General features: G+C 40.0%; 1 protein-coding gene across 3 annotated transcripts in view; it reads left to right on the top strand.

The window, feature by feature from the left end:
- The first annotated feature begins 1219 nt into the window (after nt 1-1219).
- Nucleotides 1220-20307, top strand: part of prkcea (protein kinase C, epsilon a) — a 62959-nt gene continuing 43871 nt past the window's right edge. For 2 of the 3 annotated variants that reach the window (XM_057357888.1, XM_057357887.1), the window contains exons 1-2: nt 1220-2328; nt 19945-20008. In XM_057357888.1, coding sequence (XP_057213871.1) covers nt 1981-2328; nt 19945-20008 — 412 coding nt within the window. In that variant the 5' untranslated portion in view covers nt 1220-1980. The remainder of the gene's footprint in view (nt 2329-19944; nt 20009-20307) is intronic. The other variant, XM_057357885.1, reaches the window with a different exon arrangement.

The following is a 20307-nucleotide window of genomic DNA, read 5'->3' as shown; positions in this document are numbered from 1 at the left end:
CTTTTTGGAGTCTTAGCCCCCAACCCAAATTTAAACACAAGACACCATAAAGGTACTGCAGAACTGTGATGGGGCGAAACAACCCAGGTGTAAGGATTTGACTCGTTAGCTTGGGCCAGTTTATCCATCAGAAATTGAAGTGGAGGGCTCTTAAATGTATTGAACTGTTCATTTCTACGTTAATTTATGACAGCTCGCTGTACACTTAGCCTACTTGACTTCCCCGGCACCACCTTGATCACATCTGCTCTCTTTTATAATCTCTTTTAATTCATTTAAATGGGCTGCTTTGATCGTCATATGACTATCATATCTAAAAAGAGAGAGAGATTTGGAGAGAATTGGTAAAATCCGATTTAGAAATATGACAGAGGTTCTGACGCTGAGCAAACAGTGCCACCAATTGGAATAACGCTCTCATTGCAGGTCTTAAAAGTGAATATAATCACTACTGTTTGATATCTGTGCTATGACTGTATGTGCACATTTCAAGTATTATCTTTATATTGATTTTGTTTGTTTTTTGTTTATAGCTCCCTTGCAGCTATCAACATGCATCTCACCCTGTTGGGCTGGTTAACAAAAAGTAAAGCAATGCTTCCTGTGTAGCAATATTTTCAACCACTAGGGTTCACCAAATAACAGAAGGATACAACTTTCTGTTTCAAACAACCGTCGGAACTGTTTAGAAGCTTATTTATTGAATACCATTGTGGCCTCGTGCTTTTAACGAAAATATAGGTAAGCAAAAATCTCGATTTAAGAAGGAAGCCACTCACTTTTCTCCCAGTCACGCTGTTTAATCGTTCTCAGACTTTAAACAAAAAAAATATTTTGTGGAACAATAATGAGACAACAAAAGAGTACACTCGGGCAAAGTCTGGTATTTTTTGCCTGGGAGAAGTATTCAGTTTGAAGGGTTGGAATGAGCCCGTGTCGAGTAGCATGTAACGCTTGGCGAAGAGAGAGAGAGAGAGAGAGAGAGAGAGAGAGAGAGCGCGAGAGAGATGCACACTGATGCACTTGGCACTTTACATTATTTAAACCCTGGACCTCATAGACAACGTTGATTTGACATTAATAAAATATATTCCCATACCCAACACATGCACTAAAACAAAACCCTCTGGTGTATTTCTGTCCCCTTTCTCTCTACAGTTTACGATGCTGTCTCTCGCTCCTCTTCTGTCTGTACGCACACGCTCCCCCATCCGGTGTAGAGTGGACGCGGCTCGGCTTAAATCATCTGACGTGTTTTGCGCATTTCCTGAACTGGCGCTCGGGAGCAGGAGGGAGAGAGAGAGCGCGAACAGGGAGGAAGCCTGCAGGAAACCAGTGTACCGCAAACCACTACATGAACGAGAGGCTTAAAGCTGTTGGAGTGTCTTTTACAAACTAACAAAGAAACGAAGCAGCGCAATATATCAGCGAGTGGATGGCAACAGTCTTCGTCGGCAGACTGAGAACGAGGATTCCCAAACGCCTCTCCCACTCAGCGCCCGTTGGAAAACGAAGACAAGTACAAGACGAGCCCCTCTGAGGACCATCACATTTGGGATATTTTCCTCTGTGTTATTGCTCATATTTTGCATTTTGGACTCAATCGCGCATTGTTTCCTCTTCAACCGAGCGCTATTCCAGACGTTGGGAGTCCGTTTGTTTACGTATGGTTCCCATCACAAGGAAAGACGGGTGGTAAACAAACAGGATCAACCTCTGTTTTTGCATATCTCTATTTTTGTATGCTATTTGATCGTTTGCTCCAATGAAAGATTCGTTGGTTTCCCCCATTGCAAGTCCAAATTTCATCTCGTCTAGTGGTCGGGGGATTAAGTCATCAGCATCCGTCTATACGTGCATGTATGCATATTGATGGCGTGATGATATCTACGGACGTAACGGCTCCCTGAATTGAAATCTGCATTCAAACCCGTTTGATCTCGCAAATATAAGTCATTTGCATTGCACTTGAGCGTCATCATGGTGGTTTTTAATGGAGTATTAAAGATCAAGGTTTGTGAGGCTCTGGACCTGAAGCCCACCCCATGGTCACTCCGGCACGCAGTCGGACCAAAGACCCAGACCTTCTTACTGGACACGTATATCGCCCTTAACGTGGACGATTCCCGTGTTGGCCAAACATCAACCAAGCAAAAGACTAATAGCCCAGCGTGGAACGACGAGTTCGTAACTGAGGTTTACGACGGGAAGAAAATTGAACTGTCGGTCTTTCATGATGCGCCAATTGGCTACGATGACTTTGTGGCCAACTGCATAATTCAGTTTGAAGACCTGCTGCAGAATGGAAGTAGACACTTTGAAGATTGGGTATGTTGACAAAAGTTTATCCTAGAAATCATTGTTTTATTTACCTCCTGAAAAAAAGCTATGCACATTTAAATGGTTTCCATTGCAAATTACGAACCAGGGGCTGTTTACCATTAAAACCATTACAAAATTCCTTTGTAGTGTGTGTTGGGCCTTATATTCCAATATGATTTAATGCTTTCAACAAGTGATGTACAAGTTGCTGAAAGGTGTTCTGTTGGTTCCTAAATGCCAGATAGAGGAACATCCCACAAATGTTACCAGAAAAGACCCACAGATATCAGTAAAGCTTCTATTACAATATCTCATGATTTTATTGTTTTTCTGGTTACTGTGTTTCAAGTCTGGGCCCACTGCTTTGGGAATCTTAACTAATATTACACAGCCTATTCATGTGAGCAGTCATATACCTATTAGATTATAAGTGAAATCAGATGTTGTTGATAAGAGAGACAGGCAGGTTTGAGAAACACTGGGATAATCAATTGTGCAGGCCGTGGGGGCTGGTTGGTTTGAATTTCTCCCCAGCAAAGCCTCTTGTTTCCCAGCCTTCATCTGTCTTCCTCATGGGTTCTCACGCCCTGGGGTTTTTCCCATTTCTCCACAAAACATATTCTGCTGCTGCTGTTGTTGTATCTAGAACAACATTAACCTCGTCTGTCAAGTGAAGCTGTTTTCAAATTCCCTCTATAAAATGTAGCACTGTAGCAAATGTAGCAGAAGGAAATAATCAATGTTTCATTATGCAAGCTGTAGAACCAGTTTGCCACCGAGTTTAGTATTTGTATACGTTTCAACTTGTTGTAAATCTAGCCATAATTCATTTTTATGATCATTTTATGTTTCATTTTTTAAATAATTGTCAATTCAGATTCAGGTGTGACCTACAGTGACCTCTTTAGAGAAATAGGAATCAATACACATATAAGGACATGTGATTCTCAGTTACTGCCCTAATCAGTTAGTGTTATTGTTACGTAATCTATTTAATCTAATAATGTCTCTTTTTGTACATGTCTAAAATTAATAGTAAACATGACAAATAGAAAAAAATAGGGTGTTTAGGATGTATAACACACATACAGATGATGTTGTGATTTATTTTTACTGTAGACAATGGGGGCAATGAGTTTTAATGTCATGAAAATAAACTGGTAAGAGATGGAACACTTGGCATTCAAATGATGGGATTATGGTTTGTTGTTATATAATCTTAGTCCAGCACAAATCTGCAGTGGAGAGAGTATTGCATGTTTGGTTGTTAGGCACCAAGGCAGAGGTCAGAATATATTGATTATGATGCTGAATTGGTCAATCTTCCTCTCATGTCACTGGCAGCTCACGCTGTAAATTTGTCAGGCCAGAGAGTGAGAAGGAAATCTATTTAATCTCTGCATTCCCCTTTCACTTGAGTTTACCAACCTGTCTAGTCATAACACAGTGCACACCCTGAGCCTCTCTCTCTCACCACTCCACACACACTACATTTGTACTTTTGTGGTACTGTAAATGGAAAATGTGCTTACGTAAAAATGCTAAACTATCACAGTTGGTCTGAAGGTGACAGGTGAGAGTAGCTGCCTAGCGTTTTGACCTAAAATGCTACAATTCCTACTTTAAATGTCCAAAGTCTATAGCTGTGTTTTATAGGGGTGTTAAAGGGGGGATTTAACGTTGCTTTACAATGTTAAACGTGCTGGCTTCTCATGCTTAACATGGTCAACTTGTCCAAAAACGAGTTGGACGTATTACGTAGTATTTCTGTGCTCGATACACTCCCCCAAGGTTCGTATAGGTTTCGGAAAGTTTTTTTCGAACATGAAAAACCGTTACTTAACAACTTTTCTTAGTCCTTTATTGGGCAATTCTCCCAGAAAAGCACACCCATGGCAAGGCCAAAGAAATAGCCTGCCCACACATCAACCGACGAGCGATAGGAAGACCCGCCTACCATTAAGATTGGCTGTGCTGTGAAGGTGCAGCTGCAGATGGTTACTCTTGTGATAGTGAGAGAAGTTGAGGTGTATTTGTTTGTTCACGGCATTTCAGTGATGGATGTTATATAAATTGATGTGGATATAACTCTGGATTTGAAGATCATTTGAAACTGATAGATGGAGCAGTCCCAGCGCTAAAAGATGTCGGACATGAACCGCACGCGGTAAGTGAAACTAAGTCATATGTCTGTGTTTTGTTGGCAATCGGCGCATACATGCATGATGTAAACAACACAAACTTATACTGAATCATAACAGTTATGCAGGGTTAATGCTATAATGTATTGTGTGTTCGTGATCTAGTTCCTCTACCCGAACACCCACAGATGTCGTATGTTTTCGGAAATAATCCTAGAGTTGTATCTATCTTTTATAAATGTGATCAAACTAAATACTTTCTTTAAAACTGAGCCTCAAGATGCAGAAGTGCTTGTGAGAGGTGCTAAGATCTTAAGAATGGATGTCTTGGTTCTGAAAATAGTTCATCAATAAGGATGCACAACAGCACAAGATATTGAAATGATCAAAACATCTCAAATGAGCATATCTCAATGTTTGCAAACACAAAATGTGTTCAAATTTCATGAGTGCATGTGCAAGATGTGCACATGATTGTTGATTGATTTTACAAACTTAAAGCATTTTTGTATTGTATATTGCATCACGCAGCAAGTTACCACATCAAATTTTTTCAATATTGTACAACCCAATTCAAAAGTCTGTATAACATTGATTTGAGGTAGACGAGTTGTATTGCATTCACTATCATGAAGAAGACAGCTGAACAAAACAGCGGAGATATGTTAATAATGGCAAATACATGCAACCTAATTGCAGCCGAGCATTTTTCCAGACTTAATAACCACAGATGCGCTTGCTAACAACGATTCAGACATAGACGCTCTTGCATGTCTAATTTCCCAGAGAGGCGGAGAACTACAAGCATCATCATCTGCCATGTCTCATTTACGCAAATTAATACTGGAGCTTTTTAGCAAGAGCTTGATGACCATAGAGGGTGAAGGTTTCTGGTAATGTGATGTTACAGTCACTGTTATTGGAACATTAGCAGTGATATACTACAGTTGTGAATTAATCATCTTTAAGATTGAAGAGACTTCTCAAAGCATCTAGTGTCTTGAATGAATGAACAGTTCCGGGTCTAAAAAAGCAACTATATAAAAGTTATTCTTAGGAAGATGGTTGATTCTAGGCACACCATTTAGTCTGGGGAGAAACCTGCATGGTTTAAGAAATGGCTAGAGATCCAATAAGCTACATGTGTAAAGACACTCACACTCTTACCCACACAGGTGAAGCCTTATTCTCCCCAAAACAAGGAGAGCATGCTTTCTAATTTAGATAACTGCCTCTTATTTAACAAACACAAATATAACCTTTGAGAAACAGTAGCACCACTGTTGCAATAGTGTTCAGAGGGGGAAAACACAACCAGGCCTTTAAGACTTTGGTTAGAGTGATTTCTGTAAAGAAGACATGTTTGTTGCTTACCACTTCTCTTTTGGGTTTCTGCCCTGTAATCTTTTGAAAACCACATGTTGTGGTTCCCCGTACAATGCAACAGAATTTTCAGAAATTGCACCACTGTTGGGCACGCACATCTTAACTGAGACTGAGTTTGCTTTGTTTTTGCGAAGAAGTTCCCTACCTCGCTTCACCCCGAGCTGATACCAGGTTCAAACAACATGTTTGTCATCCTTGTAGCATTTAGTGGAAGAGGTAATTGGAGCCGGTTGCTAGTCTTTGTGGATGTGTCTCAGACACTACTGAGACACGGCCTCCTGTCTTTGTTTTGTGAGGCAGGAACGGACTGAATAATTTACGAGCCTTCCATCAGCTTCTTTATGGAATGTCTGACCCCACAGAGATCATCCACAACACCCTTAGCTCAAGTTAGCAACACTCCCATTATCCCCAGAGAAAGTGGCTCTTATCTATAGGGATATCTCTCTCTCTCTTCTATTACTAGCCTTTTACCGTCAGGTCATCTATAAGGGGCATGACAGATAATGAGGCTTTGGTAAACAGTGGTGGAAGGATGGCCTGTGGCATGGGAACTTTTCTCAGCTGGTCGCTCGGTTTGTCTTTTTTCCTGGGTCAATCTTCCCTCGTATTGCCCTCCTCCAGCAGTCCTTTTGCTTCCTTCTCATTCCTCGGTTTCCTTTCCCTCCGGTTTGCATTCAGAACCGTCCTTGTACATTTTTCTTTGACATTTATGGTCCTGACATTATGTCCAGTGCATTACAAACCAGCTTTGCAAGATCAGTCCAAATGCTTAAACCCCATTTCACTCTGAGTGTTGCTTTAGCCACAGATATTGAGCTTTAAAGGCCTGCAGTTTCCTTAATGTCTTCCCACTGTATTACAGCTTACATTACAGTTATCGATCGCGCTCACTATTTTGCAGGGTTAGGCCCAGTAGCTCTTTTTCTGTTGTTTCCTCTTAAATGTTGGTGTTGGCACTTCATTGATACTGGACATTGACATCATCAGGACCCACTTCACCCAACTTCACCGGGCATGTTGCTTGTGTAACCAAGACAACAGCCGAAGAAGAAGCAGCTTGTTGTGTACATTGATGGAGAAGCATTTAGCACTGATAGTGGCAAGTAAACAGTTTTGTTACATGTTTGAAGAGATGCGCGTCAGGCTACGGCATAGGGTACGCGGCACTGCGTAGGTCTGACACAGAAGTAAAAATTGGCCTTAAGTCAGATTGTGGCTAAAACGTCAAACCGTCATGGCAAACTGTTGATTAAGGAACCCACATCAACCTACTGCATAGCTGTGTTGAATGTCATGAGATTCTTCATAATTTGCTTAAGGTTGGAAAAGTCTTTAAAATAATTTATATAGAATTATTTAATTTTACCGCATTATGGTAAGTGCACAACAAAGCCATTATCAGCTCAAATCTAAGGATGGGAGGGGAAGGGATAAAGCCACCCAGCAGCACTAATTTAATTTGTCTATTACATTTCATCCTTTATTATTATTATTATTATTATTATTACATTTAGTAGTGTGTGTCCTCAACTGTTCCTCTTGTATATATTTGTATGTGTGCTTTGCAGCTTTGTGGATTCAACCACCGGTTATATCGCTTTCACATGCCGCGTTGAGTTCTTGCCTGGGGCACATTGAGCATGCTTACAGTGAAAGGGAACAATGCAGGTGACATATGAGGTACTCCAGCAAATATGCCAGATCCGCACTGCTATCTGTATGACCTAGATACACGCTCTCATCTCCACAGCATAATACACAAACTCATTCACTACATGTGCAAAAGTAGACAGTTCTAATGCGTTTTAAAGTAGTGGATCTTTTGATTGGATAAAGATGAAGTGAGCATGATTTACTGAATCTCAACCTTTTTTTACTTCAAAGACCCTTATTGTCCATAACAATATTTGAAGGCTACTCCTATTCCCAATTTTACCCCAATAGAACTTTATAGAGCTTGGCCTAACAACAAAAAAAAGGGGTATGTGGTAAACATTTAACATTTTTAGATGTTTGAGGTTATTTTAATTCTTGTTTTGTCTTATTTAAAATGATTTTAAGTCATCTTGGGGTCCCCTAGTTGGCTGTGTGTCCATGGTCAAGAAACATTGATCTAGAGCAGTGGTCACCAACCCTGTTCCTGGAGATCAACCGTCCTGCAGACTGCAGCTCCAACCCTGCTTCAGCACACCTGTCTGTAATTATCAAGCAAACCTGAACACCTTGATTAGATAGTTCAGGTGTGTTTGATTGGGGTTAGAGCTGAAATCTTCAGGACGGTGGATCTCCAGGAGCAGGGTTGGTGACCACTGATCTAGAGGAACAAGGTAGGGAAACAGAAAGATGGAGGTATAGCAGATGGAGATAGGGTAACAGATTCATGGCAAGGATGCTGTAGACCCCCTTTGGGACAAGATCCTGATTGACCCTCGCTTGGTCCAGAATCTCTTCAGGGGCCACCAAAAAACTCGGAAGCTCTCAACACCCTGTTCACACTCTGCATGTTCACACACAGCCCAGCGCAGCACAACCATCTGTGTATGTGTGCGCGCTCATCTCATGCTGAGATTAAATCTAAGTAATTCACACCCCGTGATGTTTGCCACACAAAGGCCCGTAGTCCATCGGGCTATTTCTGTGTCCACTTTTCATCTACAGACGTCTGTTTTCGTTTTGTCTGGCCTTTTGTTGTGCTATTTACTAAATTAAAGCTGCGAATCCCTCTTCGGACTGAGTGTTTATTCAAACTGAATTCCAATCAGACCTTCAAAGGTTCTCATTATTAGTCTGTATCATGAATAATGCACAATGAGCTCCGGTGTGGTGTCTTATTAGTAATTCATGGAGCTCTGAAGGTTTTGCTCAGTGTTTTTGCGAGTGCAGTTTGCTCCTCGAACGGTCTCGTATGGCCGCGTCTGTGTGTGATGGGAGTGTGAATGGGAGCCGTGTTTGCAGCCCAGCCGCCATGCTGAGACTCCGCTGTTGACAGATGGATTGTAGGAGGACCGTTGCTGAGCTCAGAACGTCTTTTAGAGAATAAGAAATAGATGGTTGGGAGCATCAAGGAGTAGAGAGCGTAATTGAGGGAAAGGAGAGGTGGAAAGGAAGATTGAGCGAGAGAAAAAGTGTTCGTGTGTCATGTTTAATCATCACAGAGAGATTAATTTAGACATCAGTGGCACATGTGTTTAAACCTTCTTAGACCTACTTTTCGTTTCCCAAATGATTTTTCAATCACAGATGAGTTGTCTTTCATATGTCAGTGTTTACTCTTAAACTACAGTGAGATTCATTGGAGATATTCTCAGATTCTTCTCAAGAAAAGACCAAATGTCTCAAAATGTCTCCTGCAGAGTTTAAGAGATCTCAGAAATATATTAAATTGATTACAGAATGTGATGTTTTTGCAAATCTGAGCACAAAGTCAGAGATTTCAATATATAAGCATTTCTCAGAAATTTCTGTGAAAGCTATATTATCCCCACTTTTTTTGCTATCAGTATTTGTTTAACAGCTTAATTTTTTGATTGAATGTTAACAATTGTTTCATTTGTGTCCGTTTTTATTTTGTCCTGAAGTATTTAAAAAGAAACATCTGAGACTAAATTGATTCTTGAAGGGATAGTTTACTCAAAATGAAATGAAAATGATTTTTTTCATCATTGACATCATTGCCTTTTGTTATTCCAAACTTGTATGCCTGGCTTCTGTTAAAAATAATAGTTCTGTCATGACAACTCTCGGAGGGTTTAGCATGGTAGTGTACATGACATATAAATGTATTCGGTCTTGGCGGAATAGATCTGCTACGCTGCTGCTGCTTCGATTGCAAGGACACAAAACTACCGACACATTTCTCAAACTATCTTCTTTTGTGTTCCACAGAAGAAAGAGTCATATACAGGTTTTGAATGAGGATTCAACACTTATTTATTTAAATGTATTTGCTCAAAAACAGACTTTTTTCATTATGTTTCCTGAGTTATGAAAGAGCAATTTTTTAACTTTAAAATCTTTCCAGGAGACTGTCTTCAATCACAGTATTTATATGCCATGTATTTCTCTCTTTCTCCACCCATCCTTACAGAGAAGTCTCATCTCCATTCCTTGATCAAATCATCAGTTCTAATAGGCCTAACAGCTTAATAAAATATACCACTTTAACACGGCCTCACCCCTTTTCATTTTTGTTGTGCACACCCTTCTATTTTTAAAAAACAGGCAGCTCTGTTTGAGATAGAGATTGATGCCTTACTGTGCTTTTATATTTAGTCACTGGGACATGGATCCATAAATGATAACCACCTCCACACGTAGCGTTAATGCTGAATGTACAATGTTACACAGGCTGCCTTCTTATTTCCTTGCAGGGTGGCATGCAGCTCAACTGGTAGAGCTAACAATGCCAAGGTTTCAGGTTCGACAATATGTAGATATAGATGAAATGTGTATATTTAATTTCATCGTGAATTGATTTGCATGAAAATATCTGCCAAATGCGTAAACAGAATGCAAGATACAATGAGTAGACCTTCACCTCCACAGCATCACCAGACTTCATGTTTGCATTAAACTCATTTGTCACCGATGTAAAACATCAACCTGTTTTTAGACTGATGAGCATTGCCGAGCATTCATGTTCCTGCCAAAGGGTTGAGCTGATTTTTCCATGGAGACGCGTGTTCTTGTGCTCTCTGTGGCTTTTGGGTATCTGTTTGCACAGCGGTGATTAGAAATAGAGAAAGGGCGAGCGAGAGACTAAGGCCAATGACGGGTTCTCGTTCAGGAACTGGAGGACAGTAACCAGAGCAAGAGCTTGTTTTGTTTGTGTTGTACTTGATAGCCTGACCGCACGTTCGCCATATTAGCATAAGTGGGATAATTCAACCAAAAATAAAAATTCTGATATTATCTATTCACCCTCATATCAATTAAAACCTTCGAGACTGTTTCCTCTGTGGAACACAAAAGAAGATATTTTGAGAAATGTCTCACATGGTTTTGTGTCCATAAGTCAATGGGGTCCAGTGTTGTTCGTTACTGACATTCTTCGAAATATCTTCTTTTGGGTTCGGGAGAAAAAAGAAAGTCATACATTTTTTAAATGACATGAGGGTGAGTAAATGATGAATGAATGTTCATTTTTGAGTGAACTATCCCTTTAAGTCTTAAAAGTCTGAAATGCAAGATCACTAGACTAAAGCGAAAGTCTTCATTTGCCATTTGTGTTGTCTCATTGTCTAGGAAAATGAATTGAGATATTAAAGAGATCCCATTTGCGATTTCTCTTTCATATGGGGCGGGACAGTAGGACAGCAAGGCTCTTGAGCTGTGGGTGTGGATGAGGTTGAGCGGCGGGCTGTTGCATAAGAAAAGCTGATTATGTCCCTCAGCTTATCTGTGGGTTTTAACCTCATTTTCTTCTCTTTCTCTCTGTTTCTCTCCTATTTTTTATTGTCCCACGCTTCTTCCTCATAATATACATTTGAGGTAATTTGTTTGACCCATAGCATCACTGTGTATGTGTATTTAGCTACTTTTAAGGTAAAGTCTTCTGCTGGTTTGTTTTAACACTGTATATGTGCACGTATGTGTCTTTCTACATTCTGTGGGGGTGTATACAGTTAGTATGGTGGTACTTATTATGTGTCTGGGAAAAAGAAAGGCAAGGAAACTGTTCTCTTTGCAAGTAATGTGATCTAATGCACCACAGCACTGGTGTGTTGTACATTATTCAGATGCGACAAATCAGCATTGATTGATGGACTGCTGCTCTACATTTGGCTGTATGTGGGCACCTTGTGGTTCTCCTTGTGTTTCTTATTTCAGGAGAGCTGTTCTGTAGGGCAGAGAGATGCTGTTCTTCCTCATTGTTAACCTATGAGTAGTATATTCGAGTTAGATATTTATTTTCATATGCGTTTTAGCCAAAGCAACTTATTAGAATTATGCATTTTACTAGTCCGCAAGCATTTTTGGGGAATTGTTATTACATAATAAATAGGGATGTAACGGTATTGTAAATATCGAAGTATCGAGATAGCATTTTTTTCGATATTATCGGGGTCGCATGATGATAGATCTTCCAGGCAAAGTGTAGTTTTTTCAGCCGAATGGAGCGAGTTGAGGGAAGCGGGAACTACAATTCCCATCATCATCCTCTGCGCTCTGCTGCCGCCCGCTACAGATCAAGTTGAGCGAAAATGGCGGATGCCGCTAGTGGCATAGAAACGGATTTACAAATTGTTGAAGCTAAAGCGAATTATAAATCTGATGTGTGGAAGCATTTCGGTTTTCCTGTGACAAGAAACGAGAAAGGAGAAAAGGTGACGGACAGACAAAAAACAATATGCAGACACTGCCAGACAGCGGTGAAGTACAATTTGGGGAATACGACTAATATGAAGAGCCATTGTTACATCATCACCCCGAAAAGTTTCATGAAGATACGAGGAGCAAAAAAAATAGCAGTGAGTGAAGCAGTGAATGAGGTGAGTGTGTGAGTGAAGCAGTGAATGGGGTGAGTACCTGACTGGTTGTGAGTTGTTAAAAGTTGACAAACAACTCAAACTTTTTTCATGTTAATTTTTTCATGTTTCATGTTCTCAAAATTTTTATGTTATTATGTTAAATCCTGTTTCTTACTGACTTTACTGTTCTTTGCACTTTAAAATGACCTAATCTAAAAATACTAAATGTGATCTTTGTTCAGTCATTGTTTAATAAACACTTATGCCAAATTTTTCCAAGTCTTCATTTGTTTTGTTTTTTCCCTGCACAAAATTAAATACCGTACCGTAGTGTCCACACTGAGGTATTATCGTATCGTGAAATGTTGATACCGTTACATCCCTAGAAATAAATGAATATTCTGAATATAAAACATTCAATAAGCTAATTTGTGACATTGTTTACTGCTTGGTACAAAATTCTGATTTAAAGCACCACTAGGCAACACAAAAACAACTTTTGCTTATGGTTCCCCCATGTGGGTGATAAGCGCAATTGTCTGTTATCAGTGTCGTAAATACTGTTGCTGTATAAGCTTCCCCGTGGGCAGCGCAATACACCTGAATTCGTTGACTAAGCAGAAACCGCTGTTACATCATGTCACTTCATAAACTGTGCATGTACTAAAGCACTTTTTTGGCTCCTGTGGGTTATACTACTGGGCTATACTAATAGCTCAAACTAGATTCTGAAGTAGCAGCTGGTTGTTAGCCGTTAGCTCATAGCGTGCTAACTACATAGCAGCTAACGTTAGTAACGTTAAGTAATAGGTGCAATCCCTAATTTACACTCAACTCGCTATGGGAATAGTGCCTAGCATAGTAACTATAGATACCGATAACATTAGTCTACGTGCATGAATTAATGAATCAGACACTTTTGACCATAAAACATTTATTGTGGTTTGGTAGTCATAGTTTACAAGCATAACACTAAGCCCCGGTTTCACGAACAAGGCTTAAGACAAGACTAAAATGAATTTTGAGCTGTCTTAACTGAAAATAACTTGCCCTGACATATCTTAAAATATGTCAGTGTCATTGTTTTGTTTTGTTACAAGATGAACATCAGTAATATTTTTTTCTACGGCATTTAAATAAAAGTTACTTAAATAGCCTAAATTAACTAAGGCATAGTCCTGGCTTAGGCTAAGCCTTGTCTGTGAAACCGGGCCTAAATTCGTAACGACAACATTACATTATCTCTGGTCTACCTTACGGTTATAAATTGTGAACCAGTAACGTTAGTGCGCCAATAAACAACCTGAGCACAGCCTAATAACTAATAAGCTCAAAAGTACAGGACAGTAAGGTAAAAGTAAAATTGACATATAAGACTTTCAAATCCAGTAGCATGAAGGCTAGGTCTCCATCTGTTTTGCAACCAGTTGCCTCTTGCAGCTCGCGCCACCGAGTGTAAGGCCGTCAGATATTGATTTGTGTTTGGGCTTGTGTCCGATCACTCTCTTTCTTTTCCTCTTTGTTTTTTTTGCTGGCTCTGCCATGGTGATGGTTTGGAGCCTTGCGTTGAACTAGATTGTTTCGTCTTATAGTTAGCTGTTGGTTAACTTCACCCAGGCTATGAGTAAAATGTGACTTATGCTGTAAAGCAGGCAGAGGTGTGGACTCGAGTCACATGACTTGACTCGTGTGTGTGTGTGTGTGTGTGTGTGTGTGTGTGTGTGTGTGTGTGTGCGCGTGCGTGTGTGTGTGCGTGTGTGTGCGTGTGTGTGTGCGTGTGTGCGTGTGTGTGCTGTCGGCACAATATCCAATCAATTTAGATCCACGTTGTTTTGATCCGACAGCATCCATCCAATCAAATTGCAGGACAACCAATGAAGAATAACTGTCAAACAACGCGCCAGTTGGCAAAAATGATACCAAAGATAGTTTCGTTCGGGTATAAAAACTACGAGGTGGTCAACAAAAAACGAATTGCAATATGCAAAACATGCGGGTCGAAGATTACAGATGGAGACGCAACAACTTCTAACTTCGTTCGACATTTGAAGTTGCACAAAGAACGGTAAGTTTTGAATGACGCTAACGTTAGCTTATCGGCTAAGTAACTTTGCTTGCTGCATAGTTAAATCAATGAGACTGTAAACTCACTGTTAACGTTACATTGCAAACACGTTAAAAGGATCCCTGGGTATAGAGCGATGTATGGCTTAATATATGAACAATGGCATTGACTTTATAATTGTGAAATAAAAAAAACAGTGTAACTGTCACAGTATTCATAAACTTTTAAAAAATATTTTACTAGGAGGCCGCCATTTTTTTGCGTCAGAATCCGTGATGTCAAATGGTTGCGACCTAAACCTGTTCTCTTTCGCAACAGCGAAGCACACACTTTTTCCATATATAACAGTAAAATATGACACGTAAAACATAAGATCAGATATATAAACACACAGGGACAGTAGGTGGCGGTATGTCCTCTTGACACAAGCCAGCCTGCCAGCCATAAAAGAACGCGTTCAGTATTAGACGTCTGTTCAAGGTGAGCGTGCATTAAATCATAGATTTAAACTACCGCCTTTGAGACATTTAAGACTATTTAAGACATCAGCATCCACCATAATCGTATACTTTATACATTATGAGAATATACTGATAAACACAATAATAATGCTTGCGGTTTGGTTATTTATTCTGTATTAGAGCACACGTGAATATTAGCCCCCGTCAGCTAATGACCGAGGGAGAGAAGACAATAACGTTAGGCTACTGATGTTGATAAATCAACATCAAAAAGTCAAAATCTGGATAAAATGCATTGTATAATGGCTAAAACATCGTGTATATGATAAATTCGAAATGATTTTGGTTATTAATATGCATGTTTGTGTTGTTTCTGACAAACAATATTAAAATGTAGGAAAATACACCAAATAGCGTCTTTATTTTCTTTCTTTCTTCTTTTAGCATTATATAAAAGGAGGAGCGACAACAGTAAAGGACGAGAGAGAACCAGGCCTGGACTTTACGTTATGTTTTATTATGTGTGACCGGCAGTCGACCGTGAGGGAGCTGCCGGCATTTTACTTTCGTTTTGTTGTTTGTTTATTTTATTAAAGTTTTGTTGTTCAACGTTCGCCGGTTCCCTCCTCCTTCCTTGCTGTGAACATTGTTACACACACATATATATATATATATATATATTATCCTACAGAACCTTATATTTACTGAAGAACTGATTAGTGTGTCGGTGTTTAGTTTGGCTGCCTAGCTGTGCTTGCAACCAGTTTACGTCATCGAAAAAGAACATGGCGGCCTCCTTAGGTTAAAATGAGTATTACATTTAGTTTTTTTTTTAAGAACTGAAAATATTTGATGTGTTTCTAACGACAAATGCTAGTAGTGTAAGGCTATTACAACGCATTAAGCCATACATCTCTCTATACACCGGGTTCCCTTTAAAGGGACTCGAAAGGACTCGAAACTCAAACTGTAGGACTTGGGACTTGACTTGAGACTTGTCGGTCTTGACTTGGGACTTGACTCGGGACTTGTCTGTCTTGACTTGGGACTTGACTCGGGACTTGAGGGCAAAGACTTGAGACTTACTTGTGACTTGCAATACAATGACTTGGTCCCACCTCTGAAAGCAGGTGATGGGTGGGGCTTGTGTGCCTACCCACACACCAAAATTACAAGTGTGACTTCAGCCGATAGAGAGCTGCTTAGGTAGCAGCGGCAGTAAAAATTGTCCAGTTAAGAGTTGTCCTACCACTAAAATAATTTTTGAAAGATTATTTTAAGGTCGAAAAACTCCCTAGTGTTGCTTTAAGCAAACAGGATCATCTCTTAAATTGTGCTGTGATGGATCATGAGGTTTTGCACAGATTTGTCATCAGCTTGATCGTATTATGCTGTCAATAATGCATAATGTCTGAAACTGATTGTAAGTTAACATTTTCCTTATTTACTAAACCGATAACAAATATTTGTAGTTAAAGCATATTTTATATTAAAGCAATCTGTAACGTTTGCCTCTGACATTTTGACGTCAAATTAACATTTCCAAGAAAATAATTCTATAATTCTAAAGTAAATAATTATGGGGCGGTTTCCCAGACAGGGATAATATTAAGACAGGACTAGGCCTTAGTTTAAATAGGAAATTTAAGTCGTTTTTACAAGCATGCCTTAAAAAAATGGCACTGATGTGTTTTAAGATATGCAAGTCTTAAGGCTTGAATTGGAGACCAGCCCTACAAGTTAATACTGTTCTAAATGACATAAGGTAAAAGTCAATTTTAAGCACAGAGACAGGTTTAAGCAGTAGTTTTCAACTTAAAAAGTTACAGATGGCCAAAAGAAGTAAAACAGTAGTAGCGTTTTTCAGTATACATTACAAATGCATTTGGACACTACATTTACTGACTTAATTGCGCATGGACTCTATTTTTTCAACAACATAAGACCCGATTTTACACAAGTTCTCCTCTTCCAGTGTATCAAATGGTGCACGTGATGTGAACTTTGCGTGCCTTTGTTTGTGTGTCCCTGAGGACCATGAGATTGTTCCCTTTGTTGTTTTATGATTCAGAAGGGTTCACCTCATAGGCACCCTGTGCTGTCTCCATGTGCCCTTGATGCTGGCACAATGATGCTGAGCCCAACATACGGAACTGAGCTGAACTTCCCCAACATACTCTGGGTTGAGGGTCGTATGCGGCAATAGCTCACCAAATTTGGACTTGGAAGAGGACCACAAGGCAGTCATTTGGGGGAAAGCATTTTTTGCTGTTGTTGTATTTATCTACGTGTGGGGTTTCATAGTAAGTGATTGAAAAATTGACTTCTTGGTTGTTATTATTATTTTAACTTATAGCGGCTGTTGCATTTCTGCATAATATATGTTGTGTGCACATATTCTTTGCTGTCTGTAGTCTGATCAATGACAGCTTTTAACAAGCTTTCAAGTCGACGGCTGCACACGCTCGACAGACTTGCACGCACTACCTGCCAACATTGTTTAGCGTTATACTAGTTTCCTGAAGAGTATCATTGGGGATAAGAGAACACTCCAGTCCGTCCCTGCACATTCACACTCACACAGCGGCCTTTCCTTCCTCTGCTAAATTTAGTGCCTGTTGCACCTCAGAGACAAACACACTCAAGGAGGCTCTTGAATGGAATCTTGTGACATCACAGGAAGAGAGGGGTGTGGGGGAGGAGCCACGTGGCAAAATAACAGACATGTCATCACCCTGTTAGCATTTCAGATGACATCATCAAGTGCTCCCATACAATTCTGCTTTTCACCATAACGCAGCTGTTTTTTAAACTCGGAGTGAGACGTTGTACCACGATTTAGAGGAATCTCCCTCACATTATGAACCAGAGGAACCTTTTTTCATGGTGAATACATGAATTTTGAAGACCATCCTTCAAAATCTTTCTTTACATTCTGTTTTCTGTGTGATGCAGTGATCAAGGACTGAAGCGTTGGGCTATGTTCATATGACATGTGTTGTTTTTAAATGATTTGTGATTTCAATGATGTTCAAATGATTCATAGCCTTTGTTCATATGAATCATGGGCTAGTATTTAAGTCTTCTGAGTCCATTTATTAGCTTTCTGTGAGGAAAGGACTGGACACTAGCTCTCCTTGGTCCCCAGCCATGACAGTTTAAGAGAAGTTACCATTTCTGAATCTGATTGCGAAGGTAAAGTTGTTAGTAAATACATGCAATTTTGACCAAAATGTTTCTCTTATTGCATACCAGTCGTGATTGTGAATGTACATTTACTTACATTTACATTTATTCATTTGGCAGACGCTTTTATCCAAAGCGACTTACAAGTAGGAGAGCATATAAACATTTTGTCAACAAGCTAAACAGGACCGTTAATATAAAGTCATAAGTGATGTAAACCACTTTTCTGAAACGTTTGGGTTTCTTTTGCAGTTTAAAAGAAGTCTACAATCATTTCTTGGGTTGAAAAGGAAAGATAAGCACAGAATTTCTCCTTTTATGTTCCACAGAAAAAAGAAAGTCATACGGGTTTGTTGATGACTATATGATCAAGGCCCGGTTTCACAGACACGGCTTAACTTAAGCCAGGACTATATGCCTCAGTTGATTTAAAATATTTATGTCGCTTTTATAAAAATGCCTAGAATACATTACTGGTGTGCATTTCGAGACAAACCAATGGCACTGATATATTTTAAGATATTTCTGGGCAAGTTATATTCAGTTAAGATAGGGCAAACATTAATTTTAGTCTGGGACTAGCCTTTAGCCTTGTATGTGAAACCGGGCCATTGTGTTTTAATTTAATTTGAACCAACATTTGAAGCGCTCAGAAAGTAAGATATTACATTTTATTCAGAGCAGAAGACAGAGACAGACAGTCTAATGTAAGTGTGTTTCTATATGGACAGGAGAACTGAGGTAGGGCAGTTTTGTAACAGCGCGAAAGGCTCAATTTTGATAAGTGCAGCCGACTTCATCTAGAATCGACAGAATAAATCAGTTTTTCTCCCTGAGCTGCGAGGGCAAGTTAAACCTAGGGCGAAATGACAGAACCGCAATCTTCGCAGCACGGTCTGTGACTGAAATCTAGGCAAACAAAACCTCTCCTGCAGCAGAGCCCATTAGAAGAGCTTGTGCTGTTCCTCGTGTCCTAATTCCCGCGTTCAGGAAGAGAGTAAGATCGTGAGTGCTGATCTGGCATCAGTTCTACCGTGTCCCTGCTGATTTAGATCACTGTGAAGGGAAAAATAAAACAGGCCTCCTATTTTGAGAGGCTCTGTGAATGCAGCTCAATATCTCTCTCGGACACCTTCATCTACCTCCACATACACACTGCCGGGCCTATGCTCTCGCTTTCTCTGCATAATAGGATTAAGCAGTGGTTTCCTGACATTGTAGGTCTGGTGCCTCTACCAGCTCCTCTTTCCCCCATGCAGAGCTGATGGTAAGTGGGCGTCGAATCTCGGCTGCGCGCGGGGCCCGTGTGGGGTCTGCGTGGGTCGCTTAGGGATGGGCTTCGCTGGCAGGAAAATGATTTGAAAAGGAGTTATAAAACCGCAGCAGTTTCTCTGCCACCCTCCATCCACGGAGAAGAGGCAGGAAGTTATGAGGGGCCTGTTCCTGTAGAGAGAGAGAGATTCACAGAGGGAACTACTAAGATTCTGAACTTTGGCATGTCTAATAATAGTAAGGTGATGTGTAGAAGATAAAGTGGCTTTGCTTTCGGCGCCAGTGTCAAAGAGTTTCACGCTGGTTAAAGGTGCTGTATTGAAGAATCACAGCCAGGCTTTTTTACAGTATGACTGTAACGTTTGGCCATGTACGCTTTGCGTTATGTACTGCCTAAAACATTGGCATCTACAAAACTAAGTGTTTTTTTATGCTAAAAATTAATGAAAAAATAATAATATACATGTATACATTTTATAAATGCAAAAAAGTGTATTCTTTTTTCGTGTGTGTGTTGATGCTACTCAAGATATTGGCAGCAGGAAAAAAAACATATTAAGCTGTTGAATAATGGGTTTTGTTCTTTGTTTTTTATTGTGCTTTTCTCTGATTGGTTTCTCCTTGTTTCCTGTCTGCAGATTGACCTGGAGCCAGAGGGCAAAGTTTACGTCATCATTGATCTGTCAGGATCCTCCAGTGAAGGTAAGTGAATTACCACAAAACAACAGTGAAAACAAAGAGAAACAAAATGACACACATGCAGCACAGTGAGGTTCGACTGACGACCACTGCAGTGCTAATGGTTTTGTGAAGTCCTCTAGCTGTTGTGATGCATCATTAGTATAAGAGAAATGCCCTTATCAGTGCCTGCACCAGTATACTGGTGAGTGAGAGGAAGTGTGTGTGGCCGAGAAAACAGCAGTGTCCATTAGGGAAATCCAACTCTTTAACTCTCAAGCGCACGTGCGGGGGTTGAAGCTCTTCTTTCTTGGGTGTGTGTG

The sequence above is a fragment of the Triplophysa rosa genome, linkage group LG18 (genome assembly GCF_024868665.1).
Source record: "Triplophysa rosa linkage group LG18, Trosa_1v2, whole genome shotgun sequence".
Taxonomy (NCBI): Eukaryota; Metazoa; Chordata; class Actinopteri; order Cypriniformes; family Nemacheilidae; genus Triplophysa; species Triplophysa rosa.
This window is presented reverse-complemented; position numbering and strand designations above follow the sequence as displayed.